The sequence below is a fragment of the Salvelinus namaycush genome, chromosome 3, assembly GCF_016432855.1.
Source record: "Salvelinus namaycush isolate Seneca chromosome 3, SaNama_1.0, whole genome shotgun sequence".
NCBI classification, from domain to species: Eukaryota; Metazoa; Chordata; class Actinopteri; order Salmoniformes; family Salmonidae; genus Salvelinus; species Salvelinus namaycush.
In genome coordinates, this window is record NC_052309.1 from 52,744,789 (window position 1) to 52,760,026 (window position 15,238).

Consider the following 15,238-nt stretch of genomic DNA (forward strand, 5'->3'; position numbering starts at 1 on the left):
TTTTTTAAAGTACATAAAGGCTTCATAATTCAGAAAGGTCATGACTGATATTATCTCATAGAACCTGTGTTAACCCCAGACCTTATTTTCGGCATTTATCCCAAAACCCTATTATTTCCCCATTAATTTTCCCCATAGGGACGGCTGAACGAACCAGAGGTAACTCATTTCCGGGTTTTATGATACAAGCTGGCGAGCTCTGTTGTCATGAGTCTTGCCCTGGAGACAGGACCTAGGGGGGTACAACAAATTACAGGCACGTATTGACATTCACGTATTGATTGATTTTACAGCTTTCTTATTGAAATAATATAGAATGATTTTAATGTACTGCTCAAACTCCTTTTAGAAAACAAGGAAGAATGTTTTTTTATTTGTGAATTTATATGAATGAATATGACATTTCCCCATTAGCACAATTAAATGTGAAATTGTCTTTCTTTATCCTTACTATAGTTAAGGAAACCGAGCAGCACATTTTCCCATAATAAACAAAAGTCATCAAGAATATTATCAATTATAAATCTGCAAATATCTTGCCATAATCTCTTTACATGTAGACAATGCCAAAATTGTTTCTGGATGCTCATCACAAAAAGTACAGTTAATGCTAATGTATGTTCTTATGTTAGCCATGGTATATTGGCCATATACCACAAACCCCCAAGGTGCCTTATTGCTATTACAAACTGGTTACCAAAGTAATTAGAACAGTACAAGTTTTTTCTTGTCATACCCATTGTATACGGTCTAATATACCACAGCTTTCAGGCAATCAGCATTCAGAACTGAAACCACCCAGGTTATATTAATTAACAAATTAACTCCAGTAAGTTGTAACATAAGGAATAAATACAACATCCCTTTGAAATAAAGCACATGTATATATATCATTGAACTGAGGGAGCAAGGAGAAACACATTTTTCCTGGATAGTCAACAGGAGGGTATTTCAAAAAGGTGAGGTCTGGTTACACCTCTAAACGGCATGAGAGTTGATGGAATGATGGAATAGTATCAAAGACTATGGCAAACTCTCTAGGATAGCGTATATGCTGTTCTTGCTTGTTTGTTTGTTTAAATGCTTCCTGTATGTATACTGGTGTTTTGTGCAATAAAATAAATGAATAATAATAAGAAACAATTTAAATAAATGTTAACAGATTTTAAAAAATGGCAGAACTGATTTTTAAAGGAACTTCAACAGGAGAGATCACATGGATCTTCTTGCCATGGCTAGCTAGCTATTGATAAGCCACAGCAGAAAGGGTCTAGCTATATGGTAACATTTGATCAGAAATACCATAGCAAAATTATTTTTTGGTGGTAGCCCAGTTAGTCACGGTTTGCAGGTAGCATCAATGTAACATTTGCAGGTAGCATCAAGTAACCTTCTGTCTTATGTAACCATACCAAACATAACATATCATACTCATTTGTATCCTGAGTATTCATTTACTATGTTAGGTCTATTCTATGAGACCAGGCTGCGTGGCTCCAGAGAGCTTGATGTCTATGGCTTCTTCATGCAGAATAATACATTTTTACTTGGACAGGGACGTATGTACCGCCATGGACTTTTTCGGGGTGAGCGAGGGCTTTGATTTCAGTGATCCATGCAGGCTTTACTGCAAACATTTCTGCACAGTCATAGATAATTCAAGCCTGAATTTGGGCAAACAGAGGCATATGGCAGTTGGGTAGTTTTTGCTCTTCATCATTTGTTCCTCCCAAAGATATATCCCACCTTATCAGCTCAGAGTTCTCTCTCTCTCTCTCTCTCTCTCTCTCTCTCTCTCTCTCTCTCTCTCTCTCTCTCTCTCTCTCTCTCTCTCTCTCTCTCTCTCTCTCTCTCTCTCTCTCTCTCTCTCTCTCTCTCTCTCTCTCTCTCTCTCTCTCTCTCTCTCTCTCTCTCTCTCTCTCTCTCTCTCTCTCTCTCTCTCTCTCTCTCTCTCTCTCTCTCTCTCTCTCTCTCTCTCTCTCTCTCTCTCTCTCTCTCTCTCTCTCTCTCTCTCTCGTTGCCTGCAAGGACAGGTTAAATGTTCTATGATTCATTTCCAGGAAAAAAATCTTGGAGGCTGCCAAGGATGGCAGTTAGTGTGATTGATGTAATCCTCTCCTGCTGTGCTGACACAGACATAACAGCATGTCTGTCTCTCCAGGAGGGTTATATTGTCTGCTATTGTATTTAGGCAGAGGAGTCAGGTTTAACATGTATTACACTAATGTAAGGCTTGTGTCAATTATAACAAACACATTTGAGATTAGGGACATAAAGCTTTTATACACAGATTATGATACCAGTGGTGAGGCATTATGTTTTACAACAGGTTAGTGGTGCAGATGCAACACGCTTACATTTTTGGGGAATTTGTATTAATATTACACTACAAGATCAACAGTGAGACAACCCTTTTGTCATCGTCTATGTTTCAGGCAAGTTAGAGAAACAATGGAAGTCGTTGACAAAAGCCAATGAAAAAGATGGGCAGAATTTGGCACAGAGGTCAGTGAAGTTTTTCTAGTGTGCTGCCATCAATGACCAATGATTTGTAGAATTTCTGCCACAAGTTTCCAATAAAAACATTGTTTAAACATTGTTTACAGCTACATAAAGGAACATACAGTGTCAAAAATTCAATAATATTGCTTTCATTTAACCATGCAGGAAAGAAATACTGTTTTATTTGGAAGCCAATCAATTCCATATTATGAAAGCTCAGCAGTAGTGATTGACTGTTTACCCCACTATTTCCTTACTTGGATAATGTATGCTGGTTCTGATCCACAGCAGATCTTGCTGCTATCTAGGCTTGTAACAGGAAAATAACAGAGAGCAACATAAACATTTACAAAACTACGCACATGGACATTTTCAGCTTCTATGGTTTCCGTACTCAAATAAATACATAAGTAGAGAAAAGAAATATTGTTGAACCAGTATTGACTTTTCTTTTTGAAGTCCATCGAGTAAACAGTTGACAGTGGTGTACTCTTCATCCAAGAGTCATTTGGCTTTACATGAAATGACTGTACATGTAAAGACAATGAACTGGAATTCAAAGGTTGCATAATTCATTCCCCCATAATGTTAGTGGTATTCTTTTATTAAAACCAATGTCAATCTTGACTATTGCTCCATGTGGTTGTCCTCCCTCCCCCAGGTTTCTATCAAAAGGATGGATGGAGACCTGCTGGGTAGATCAGGGGACACTGGTTCTGCTGACCTGATTCACGGTTCTTAGCATCAATCAGCAGAAGTGGATGCTGTCTGTAATGGTTGATGATGTGTGCCACCATCGGAAAGGTCTGAAACATAAAACACGAACCCATCCATTAGCAGCGGTTCATTCAGCCGTATCATAACAGAAGCTGAAACATAAATGTCGGATGGCTGTACATCTAATCAAATCTTCTCGTTGATTTTGGGGCAAAAAGTACTATATAACAAACTTTCAGATTACAGATACATGGGTTCAGTTCACAAAGCTCACTACGTCATCCTCAGAGTGCTTGCTAATATGATATAGAATTACACATGTTACTCTGACTGGTCATAATTAGGGCTATGAATTTATTTTTGACCATTTGACCTGATCAGGAACAACTCCTAGCCTTAGTCAGGATGAATGAGGTAGATATTGTGTACCTCTGAGCCCTTAAGACCAGTTCCCAGCAGAAACTCATTCTGTTCGCAGCGAATCTGGATATTGTAGACTTTGTCCTGGTAAAGCACCATGAGCGTATAGGGCTGGATGGACGAGCGCTTAGAACTGTCTCGTACCAGAAATGCACCATCCTAATCAGCAAATGAAACAGAAAAACACTTCTCATCATAGTGGTGTTTGTGTTGTATTCTATCACCACAGAGCACTGGTGAACTATACATATTTATTGAAATAATATTGTCATTTTGGACATTGGACTATATATGATATTTCATTGTCCCCTTCAAAAACCATTGTCACGATGAATCTGTAAGTACAGTGCATGAATGAGAGTTATTACAGTCAACCAGGTGTGTGAGTGATATTGGCAGCAGAAGACGCCTCACCTTGTTGACCCGTCTGAGACAGCCCTCCGCTTGGCACCGTGTCACCTGGCCAACGTACCACTGAGGGTTCATGTCCTACACATTCACACAGGAACACAATCACACATCAATAATATGGGATTTGTGACCTGTTACTAATTTCTGTAATAGGATTCAGACAAAAACCATGTCACAACAACAATTGCTACGTTTGCAATGTTTCCAAATGTTTCAATAGAAGTGAGTTGTCTTTTACGAACCTGTCAAGAATATTTTTTCCATCTTCGTAACATTGCCTAAATCAGAAATGTTTTGTCCAAAAATGTGCAGAAAAGCTAATCCATGCTTTTGTCACTTCTAGATTAGACTACTGCAATTCTCCACTCTCCGGCTGCCCGGATAAAGCACTAAATTAACTTCAGTTAGTACTAGACTCGGCAGCTATAATCCTGACTAGAACCCAAAAATGTGATCACATATTATTCCAGCGCTAGCGTCTCTACACCGGCTTCCTGTTAAGGCTAGGGCTGATTTCAAAGTTTTACTGCTAACCTACAAAGCAGTACCTATCTCTCCGATTTGGTCCTGCCGTACATACCTACACGTATGCTACGGTCACAAGACCCAGGCCTCCTTATTGTCCCTAGCATTTCTAAGCAAACAGCTGGAGGCAGGGTTTTCTCCTATAGAGCTCAATTTTTATGGAATGGTCTGCATATCCATGTGAGAGACGCAGACTCGGTCTCGACCTTAAAGTCTTTACTGAAGACTCATTTCTTCAATAGGTCAGTAGGTCCTATGATTGAGTGTTGTCTGGCGAAGTTGAACGGCAAGGTACTGGATCGACAAACCGCCCTTGCTGTCTCTGCCTGCCCGGGTCCCCTCTCTCCACTGGGATTCTCTGCCTCTGACCCTATTACGGGGGCTTAGTCACTGGCTTACTAGTGCTCTTCCATGCTGTCCCTAGGAGAAGTGCGTTACTTGAGTGGGTTGAGTCAGACATTATCTTCCTGTCTGGTTTTGCGCCCCGTCGGGCTTTAGTGTCGGAGGAGATCTTCGTGGGCTATACTCAGCCTTGTCTCAGGGTAGTAAGTTGGTATTCTGTTGATATCCATCTAGTGGTGTAGGGGTTGTGCTTTTGCAAAGTGGGTGGGGTTATATCCTGCCTGGTTGGCCCTGTCCGGGGGAATCGTCGGGCGGGGCCACAGTGTCCCACTTGACATTTCCCACATGTTATGTTACAGCCTTATTCTAAAATTGATTAAATAAATAAAAATCCTCATCAATCTACACGCAAATTCCCATAATGACAAAGCGAAAAGAAAAAACATAAGTATTCAGACCCTTTACTATGACACTAGAAATTGAGCTCAGGTGCATTCTGTTTCCATTGATCATCCTTCAGATGATTCTACAACTTGACTGGAGTCCACCTGTGGTAAATTCAATTGATTGGACATGATTTGGAAAGGCACACACCTGTCTATATAAGGTCCCACAGTTGACAGTGCATGTCAGAGCAAAAACCAAGCCATGAGGTAGAAGGAATTGTCCGTAGAGCTCCGAGATAGGATTGTGTCGAGGCACAGATCTGGGGAAAGGTACCAAAACATTTCTGCAGCATTGAAGGTCCCCAAAAACAAAGTGGCCTCCATCATTCTTAAATGGAAGAATTTTGGAACCACCAAGACTCTTCCTAGAGCTGGCCGCCAGGCCAAACTGAGCAATCAGGGGAGAAGGGCTTTGGTCAGGGAAGTGACCAAGAATCCAATGGTCCCTCTGACAGAGCTCCAGAGTTCCTTTGTGGAGATGGTAGAAGGACAACCATCTCTGCAGCACTCCACCAATCAGGCCTTTATGGTAGAGTGGCTAGACAGAAGCCACTCCTTAGTAAAAGGCACAAGACAGCCCACTTTGAGTTTGCCAAAAGGCATCTAAATGACTCTCAGACCATGAGAAACAAGATTCTCTGGTCTAATGAAAACAGGATTGACCTCTTTGGCCTGAATGCCAAACGTCACATCTGGAGGAAACCTGGCACCCATCCCTACGGTGAAGCATGGTGGTGGCAGAATCATACTGTGGGGATGTTTTTCAGCTGCAGGGACTGGGAGACTAGTCAGGATCGAGGGAAAGATGAAGAGAGCAGAGTACAGAGAGATCCTCCTGCTCCAGAGCGCTCAGGACCTCAGACTGGGGCGAAGGTTCACCTTCCAACAGGACAACGACCCTAAGCACGCAGCCAAGACAACGCAGGAGTGGCTTCGGGACAAGTCTCTGAATGTCCTTGAGTGAACCTAATTGAACATCTCTGGAGAGACCTGAAAATAGCTGTGCAGCGACGCTCCCCATCCAACCTGACAGAGCTTGACAAGATCTGCAGTGAAGAATGGGAGAAACTCCCCAAATACAGATGTGCCAAGCTTGTAGCATCATACCCAAGCAGACACGAGGCTGTAATCACTGCCAAAGGTGCTTCAACAAAGTACTGAGTAAAGGATCTAAATACTTATGTGATATTTCTTTCTTTTTTTTTCTTCTAAATTTGCAAACATTTCTAAAAAATATGTTTTTGCTTTGTCATTATGGGGTATTCTGTGTAGATTGATGAGGAGAAAAAAAGATTGAATCCATTTTAGAATAAGCCTGTCACGTAATAAATGAATGCACTGTATCTGGTGTAATTCTCCTGTCTTATCTGTTGTCCTGTGTGAATTTAAGTATGCTCCCTCTAATTCTCTCTCTGTCCCTCCCCTCCCGGAGGACCTGAGCTCTAGGACCATGCCTCAGGACTACTTGGCCTGATGACTCCTGGCTGTCCCCAGTCCACCTGGTCGTGCTGCTGCTCCAGTTTCAACAGTTCTGCCTGTGGCAATGTTCACCGGACGTACTACCTTGTCCTAGACCTGCTGTTTTCAAAATCTCTCTCTCTCTACCGCACCTGCTGTCTCGACTTCTGAATGCTCGGCTATGAAAAGCTAACTGACATTTAGTCCTGAGGTACTGACCTGTTGCACCCTCTACAACCCTGCTGGTCATCTATGAACATTTGAACATCTTCAAGAACAATCGGGCCTTAATGGCCATGTACTCTTATAATCTCTACCCGGCACAGCCAGAAGAGGACTGGCCACCCTTCAGAGCCTGGTTCCTCTCTAGGTTTCTTCCTAGGTTCCTGCCTTTCTAGGGAGTTTTTCCTAGCCCCCGTGCTTCTACATCTGCATTGCTTGCTGTTTGGGGTTTTAGGCTGGGTTTCTGTATAGCACTTTGTGATTTTTGCTGATGTAAGAAGGGCTTTATAAATACATTTGATTGAATGATTGATTAAATGCTCAAAATTACCATTTTTTTCACATACAGTACTGTATGAGGGCCTACTGAAACATTTGATTGATTCAATAGGAGCTGACTGTCTCACATAGAGTCAAAGGGCTCTGCTCGTAGACACCACAGCAATTGAGACTAGGGGCTGCAGCCAGAATCTACAATACTCCCTCAGAAGAACAATACAATGTCACCACCTACTGAGCTATGCAAGTCATTGCATCACTAGAGCAGGTCCAACGTAAGTACGTTCATATTCGAGAATCTGTCTGTCTGTCGGTCTGTCTGTATGGTAGGCGGTCACCTGTTCATCCTCTAGGTCTGCCGGTGGGGGCATGGAAGCTTGCACAGGTGACGGCACGGGCATAATCTTGCTCCTGTGTGAGAAAGCTTAGAAAGGACAAAGGAGAATCCAATCAGCGATCAATCGAGAAGTTGTGAGTCATAGTTGTCAGTTGTGAGTCATAGTTGTCAGTTGTGAGTCACACAGTATCATTTACCAGAGTAGTGTTTGACAATGGGGACCCGAAGTGAAAACACAACACTCACATGCCTGCAGTCTTGAAGCAGTTGTAGCGATATTAGGTGGCAAGCTGGAGAGAGATGAAACAAGAGTTTACAGATTACCATTCAAATGTTAACTTTTTAATTCCATCACCTCTGCAAAGTTATGTCCTCCATATGATCCATTTTCATTCCTAACTTTGACATGACAAAACAACTGATCTTACCAGTCTGAATGTAAGGGTGGTCTAGGGAGCCCTGGTCTAGGAAATGTGTTAGAGTTGAAGGATTTGGCCATGGACACTAGAAGAGATACATATAATCATTATGAGAATGAAAGACATACTGCATAGTCCTTCAAGGTGAAAAACAGGATGAAGATGAAGTATAATGTAAAGTTCCCTTGTACAAGAAGAAAAAGCTTTTAGAAAATGGCTTACCTTCATTTCGTACCTGTTGATGACATAAGAGAGGAACATGGTATGAGGTGGAACTACAGCCTTTTCTCAAGCCCCGTTTACACCTGGTGTTAACATGAGTCCTTTGTTTTGACCTTGTCCACGTTCTGATTGTGCCCACTTTTGCAGATACGTGTCTACACATGGTATTAAATATGTATTTTATCCGTCCACTGTGTCCGCATTGTGACCAGATTTCCTGGTCATTATTTGAAGGGATATCCTTTCAAAATAATATTTATTTATTTTAAGACACATGCCACCTGTCAATGATTTTAGAGGGCGGGATAATGATGAATTAAATGTTTTCACTATCCAGATCCATCTACACTTACAAGATATCCAGACACAATGAGTGGTCAGGAAGATCTGATCACAATCAGATCACAATGTGTCTTTTATTTTCTTACTACACCTGTCAAAAAATATGGGCACAATCATAATGTGGACAAGATCAGGACAAAGGACGCATGTTAGAACCAGGAATAAATAGGGGTTTAGTGAAGCTAAATACACAATTTAAAAATCATTATTAGCACCCTGCATCTCACTGCTGGCTTGCTTCTGAAGCTAAGCAGGGTTGGTCCAGGTTGGTCCCTGGATGAACCAGATGCTGCACCCTTTCCTCTGGTCTAAAAAAACAACAACAATGCCCCAGGGAAGTGATTGGGGACATTGCCCTGTGTAGGGTGCCGTCTTTCAGATGGGACTTTTAACGGGTGTCCTGACTCTCTGTGGTCCCTAAAGATCCCATGGCATTTATCGTAAGAGTAGGAGTGTTAACCCTGGTGTCCTGGACAAATTCCCAATCTGGCCCTCATACCATCACGGTCACCTAATCATCCCCAGCTTACAATTGACTCATTCATCCCCTCTCCTCTCCGCTGTAACTATTCCTCAGGTCGTTGCTGTAAATGAGAATGTGTTCTCAGTCAACTTACCTGGTAAAATAAAGGTAAAATAAAAATAAAAAACTTCCACCAGTGGTGATCCAGTGAAATAGTCTTACCTCATTTCTTGCATCAGGCACAAATCTGCAACAGAAATGGACATTACAGATGAATGAGTTGTTATATTCACTTGCATATTTCTAATTAGCATTAAACTGAGTAAGTGAGCACAAAGATTTAGCCAAATATGTGCAACAGCCAACAAATCAAACGAAACACAGACGGAAAACTGGAAGGGTAATACTAAAATGATACACACATTGTGATGCAGAGAGCTTCTCATTTGCACCACAAGCAAAGGTCCTACAAAGGAGTGATCTGTGGCAGTGATTCACCCCAGCTCAAATAGCTCCCGCTAACTAAACAACCACAATTCCACTCCTCCACCCCATGTATTCCTGATGGAGTGCACTGTACTTCCCTAACCATTCAACCACAGTGTGTTTATTTAAGGATCAGCTGATATGTAGTGTATATGACATAATGTGTCTGGGGCTGTGCTGTATGGAGCATGAAGGGAAGCTGGATGCATTGCAGACCTGTTGTTGCCCACCGACGAGCTGCTCCTGATGACTCTAGCTGACAGAGGGAGGGGAGGTTTGGGCATCCTGGGAGGGTCTGGACTCCTCTCTTCTGCCCGAGGCCTGGAAATAGAAGGTATGCGAAGTCAGAGGTTCCCATACTGGTCAGTGTAGTGAGCATTTCAGTTATAGCTTGTTTAATTTCTTGAGAAAAGGTACAGTTATATAACTGAGTGTATGTACAACCCATGTGGCACATATACATACACATGTGCAGTCACAATTCAAACGTGGCAGGCGGTGCATTGTCAATGACATGAAATAGAATTGAGAGAAGTCATATGAAGCAAAGCAATACACAAAAAAAGAAGACTTCTTTACCTCCATAAATGTGGAGCAGGCTGTGTGTGTGAGGAAAAACAAACATGTCATATACTTCATTGTGAAATCTACCTATTTCAAACTATTTGTAAAGATTCTGGGATGGCCTTTAAACACTCACATGTGGACATGCTTCTAGATAAAATGTATACAGTTAATAAAAAAGCTAAATATAACAGTTATAAAAAAAGCTAAATATAACTTCAGCAAGCACATAAAATATATATGTGTATATTTGTCTTCACTGGACATTGAGCGATGATGTAGGGATGAGAAGAAAGTTGTTTGGACACAATAAGGACTAATTAGAACATAATCAAATGTAATTCTCACCCTATCTGTTGTGTTCAACTTCCTTGCTGTGTGGACAAACAGAGCAGGTGTAAGAACAGACAACTACTGTAGTAAACTTTTGCTTGCTAGGTTAAGATTGGTGTGAGAGTACCTGGTATTGGAGATTCCTTAAGGTTTGTTCGCTCCAGTTTGGTGGGCTTTATTCTGCGGTCAACTAGTGGAGCAGGGGGAGCACTTGAGAAAGGAGCGGGCACTTTAAAAGACAATATGAAAAGACAAGGTAAAAATCAATACAAGTGACTAAAAAGTGTTCAAATGCTATATTTATAGTGAGATACTAACATTCCAGAGTGTACACTTACTCTTACCAGGGAGTCTGCCAGGGCGCTGGGGAGATTGCTCCCTTCTGGGTGGGGGAGGCTCCACTAGCTGCAGAAACAAGGAGTTTAACGTAATGATGAAGGACAGAGTGAAAGGAGAGAGTGTAGAGGAGTGAAAGAGGGGTGCAGTCAGAGGGGACATACTCACACTAGGGCGACTGGCGGAGGGGAGTGGAGGACCAGGCCCAGGGCGTTGAGGTGGTGGAGGTGGTTGCCTTGTAGCTGTACCGCGGTGCGGGTTACTATCTAAACAGACAGACAGACAGACAGACAGACAGACAGACAGACAGACAGACAGACAGACAGACAGACAGACAGACAGACAGACAGACAGACAGACAGACAGACAGAGACAGACAGACAGACAGACAGACAGACAGACAGACAGACAGACAGACAGACAGACAGACAGACAGACAGACAGACAGACAGACAGACGCAAACATACACACACAAATTGTAATCAATGTGGGACAATACAAAGTGACAACATATGTCCTTTGTGAGAGTAGTTTTGCATGGCAGTGTTGTACTCATGTCTCCGTACCAACGTAGTCATCGTCAGCCAAGCGCGTGGCAGCACAGAGTTTATGGGGAATCTCATCAGGCGGCTCAGACGGAGGTGGCTCATAGTCGTTGTCACTGTCCTCACCTCCAACCTCCGGCCCCTCTGTTGGTGACTCATAATCGCCCACACTGCCGTCATCATCATCAGCATCTGGGCTTTCATAGTCATCGTCACTCACCTCATCCTGGGAGTGACAGACAACCAAGTTAAATACTGATGAAAAAATAAATAATCCAGAGAGGAACAAGACTTGAAATGAACTAAACAGGGAGGAATGGAATGCAGTAAAGTAACATAGCCAAATACAGACTTACAAATTCATCAGGTCCCCAGGGCTGAACCTCTTGTGAAGTATCTGCAGTAGAATGGTAAAATGTCCCATTTATCATGGTCCAATTGCTTCTATGTCAATCATAATAACTTGATCTAGGGTAAGGTCTATGCTTTCAAATTCTAAATAATACATACCTGGTTCATGATATTTTGGTGCTGCAGATCTGGAGAAAATACAGAGGAGAGCAAGATTGTGCTTGGATATTGCTTTGAATTAAACTACTAAAGTTTAATAGCTAAGAATTGCAAGAAGTGCACACCTTTTAGTAAAGAATGGCCTTTTTTCTTCTTTCCTGTTGATTTCACAGCATATTTTGGAGATAAGTCTGTAAAAAAGAGCAGACAACATTGTGGCAGTCAATACTGGTACCATCTATTGGGGCAAACCGTGTTTCCATCTTTTGTCACACAGTCGCGTATCGACACAGTCAATAATTCCCTTATAATTGTATTCTGAGCACGTGTCACATGTTTAATATTGTGAGCAGTGATTGGTGAGTACTATTTGAGTCCGCCTGTGACAGGATGTGGGATCTAAAAAGTAGATTGAAATTTCATTGTCACTCTTTGGCTCTCCAAATGTTCTTCTAAAATAAGGCACCCTACCACTCTCCTCCTTATCTGTCTATCCCTTCTCGTCCTCCTTCCCTCTTTACTGTTTCCTGCCCTAAAACACTAATGTTAAAAAAAAAAGGTTATCTCTGTTGAATAGTTTCCTCTCCCTGTGTAATAATCATACTTCCCAACATTCCCAACATAAGAGGCTGAGTGGTCTTCATTTTGCCTTACAATGGTCCACCCAAAAGTGGAGTACTTTTTTCAGGGTGCTTAGTCTACCTGGGTGCCAATGCTGGTTTTCCATGTGAGCATGTAAAAATGGTTTGACGTAATTGTCGAAATGTTCAGTTTAACAAAATTCAAGAGAAATGAATGAAATACTCACGGTGAATGGACTTTGGGGAATTTCTGAATGTCATTTTCACTCATGTTCTACAAAATGATAGATGAAGTATTTCCATCAAGTGATATATTACATGACAGTCCAAAGATTAATTATTTTGTCTTCCAGTCCAACTAGGAACACGTGGGAAAAGGGACACACATTTGCTTCATATTTCTTACCAAGAACCTTTGCCCATTTATGTTACATTTCACGATGACTTTGTCACATCCACTTAACTCCAACTGTAAAAAAATAAAATAAAATAGAATTAATATGGACACTGTGAAACAGCTTTGAATATGATGTTGTATGACAGAGAATTAAGGAAAGCTTTTACAGGTTGTGAACTGTCAACAAAAGGTGCAAAATTAACCTGAAAATGACTTACCTTCCTCATGTAGTCTGACAATTGGTGTGGATTCCAGCCCATGACCTCTGACTTGGATGGCACTCTGTCAAAACTCATTGTTTCCCCTCTGTCTTCTGAATATAAATGAAATATTTACAAACTCCTTTGAAAGACAGCTGGCTGGGAAACCTCCTCTGTTACGGGGCAGTCATATCCATAGCCATGTTTGACTTTGAGGCCTGTCAGAAAATGGCTCCTTGTATCTCGCTGCGACACCCTTGGCAATGCTCTGTCTGGCGCTGTGCGGAGGAAGTGTGCAGCCTGAACAGTGTTCAGAGAAATAAAATGGGAAGATATCACTCTTTCACAACACAGAAAAGAGGCAGAACAACACCCACCACAAGTGCTATCTGAGGGAAAAAGTTGAAAAAAAAACGATTCTGTGAAATCGTGTTAGGTGTGATGTCAAGTGGCTGGTAGGTGATGAAATCCATCCACCAAGAGTTATGTATGATCTGAAGTCCAGACAACAGCAACATATACATTTGAATGTTTTAACATCTTAAAAGCTAGTCCGTTCTCTGAGAGCTCTGAGAAAAGAAAGAAAGCAAACTTCCTCTTGCGTTTCCTGTTGATGATGACAGTAGTGGTGGCAACAGCAAGGGGAAGTACAGCGCTTTGTAAGAAAAATACCAGTTAACATAGCTAGGAGCATAACATACACAATAGGCCTAATGACACTCACAGAAATAGATGGGAAAGGTGGAGGTTAGAGGAAGGCAAGGACTAAAGACAAACAAAATATAACTATTGAAAAACAGATTGTGTCCGTAAAATGTATATACAATGTGTAAGCCTTTATTAGTTTACTCCAACTAGGGGAGGGGTGGTAGGGTTTGCGGGAAATAATAAAGGAAAATACAATGAAAAAATACATACATATATATATATATATATTTATACATGTATGTGTATTTGTATGTATGTATATGTATGTGTATATTTGGGGCGGCAGGTAGCCTAGTGGTTAGAGCATTGGACTAATAACCGAAAGGTTGCAAGATCAAATCCAGAGCTGACAAGGTAAAAATCTGTCGTTCTGCCCCTGAACAAGGCAGTTATCCCACTGTTCCTAGGCCGTCATTGAAAATAAGAATGTGTTCTTAACTCTCTTCGCCTAGTTAAATAAAGGTTTGTTTAAAAAATAATAATATATATATATATATATATATATATACAGTGCCCTGCAAAAGTATTCATCCCCCTTGGTGGTTTTCCTATTTTGTTGCATTACAACCTGTAATTTAACTTGATTTTAATTTGGATTTCATGTAATGGACATACACAAAATAGTCCAAATTGGTGAAGTGAAATGAAAAAAATAACTTATTTCCAAAAATTAAACAGAATTAATTAATTAAACAGAAAAGTGGTGCGTGCATATGTATTCACCCCCTTTGCTATGAAGAATAAGAACACCTCCTCCCAGCTGCCCAATGCACTTAGGCTTGGAAACACTGTCACCACTGATAAATCTACGATAATTGAGAATTTCAATAAGCATTTTTCTATGGCTGGCCATGCTTTCCACCTGGCTAAATCTAGAACCGGCTTCCTATTTCACAACAAAGCCTCCTTCACTCATGCTGCCAAACATACCCTCGTAAAACTGACTATCCTACCTATCCTTTACTTCGGCGATGTCATTTACAAAATATCCTCCAACACTCTACTCAGCAAACTGGACGTAGTCTATCACAGTGTATCCGTTTATACCCCATATACTACCCACCACTGCGGCCTGTATACTCTCGCTGGCTGGCCCTCGCTACATATTTGTCGCCAAACCCACTGGCTCCAGGTCATCTATAAGTCTTTGCTAGGTAAAGCCCCGCCTTATCTCAGCTCACTGGTCACCATAGCAACACCCACCCTATTTCACTGGCCATCCACAAAGCCAACGCCTCCTTTGGCCGCCTTTCCTTCCAGTTCTCTGCTGCCAATGACTGGATGAATTGCAAAAATCACTGAAGCTGGAGACTTATATCTCTCTCACTAACTTTAAGCATCAGATGTCAGAGCAGCTTACCGATCACTGCACCTGTACACAGTCCATCTGTAAATAACCCACCCAACTACCTCATGCCCATATTGTTATTTTTTTTGCTCTTTTGCACCCCAGTATCTCTACTTGCACATCA

General features: G+C 41.6%; 1 protein-coding gene across 2 annotated transcripts; it reads right to left on the reverse strand.

Annotated features, from left to right (window-relative positions):
• Nucleotides 1–2,272: 2,272 nt before the first annotated feature.
• On the reverse strand, nt 2,273–13,615 carry LOC120032434 (lymphocyte cytosolic protein 2-like). Of its 2 annotated transcripts, none has more exons than XM_038978548.1 (21): nt 13,077–13,615; nt 12,868–12,930; nt 12,689–12,735; nt 12,006–12,071; nt 11,881–11,909; nt 11,727–11,767; nt 11,392–11,596; nt 10,993–11,090; nt 10,833–10,893; nt 10,616–10,717; nt 10,504–10,529; nt 10,171–10,190; nt 9,808–9,912; nt 9,328–9,352; nt 8,301–8,313; nt 8,088–8,163; nt 7,906–7,949; nt 7,661–7,746; nt 4,054–4,128; nt 3,649–3,798; nt 2,273–3,308 (listed from the first exon to the last, which is right to left on the reverse strand). In XM_038978548.1, the coding sequence occupies exons 1-21, from the start codon at nt 13,152–13,154 to the stop codon at nt 3,171–3,173; spliced, it is 1,548 nt and encodes a 515-aa protein (XP_038834476.1). In that variant the 5' UTR covers nt 13,155–13,615; the 3' UTR covers nt 2,273–3,170. The 2 variants fall into 2 exon arrangements, with proteins under 2 accessions (XP_038834476.1, XP_038834469.1); XM_038978541.1 differs by having other exon boundaries at nt 10,827–10,893.
• Nucleotides 13,616–15,238: the final 1,623 nt, after the last annotated feature.

What these genes read in the sequence shown, in the direction of transcription:
- LOC120032434 (XM_038978541.1), bottom strand. Translation starts at nt 13,154, where the DNA reads ATGAGTTTTGACAGAGTGCCATCCAAGTCAGAGGTCATGGGCTGGAAT. An exon ending in TGGCAGACTCCCTGGTAAGA is followed by an intron (nt 10,718 to 10,826) that starts GTAAGTGTACAC and finishes TGTCTTTTAAAG; the next exon opens with TGCCCGCTCCTTTCTCAAGT. An exon ending in TGCTTCAAGACTGCAGGCAT is followed by an intron (nt 7,747 to 7,905) that starts GTGAGTGTTGTG and finishes GTCCTTTCTAAG; the next exon opens with CTTTCTCACACAGGAGCAAG.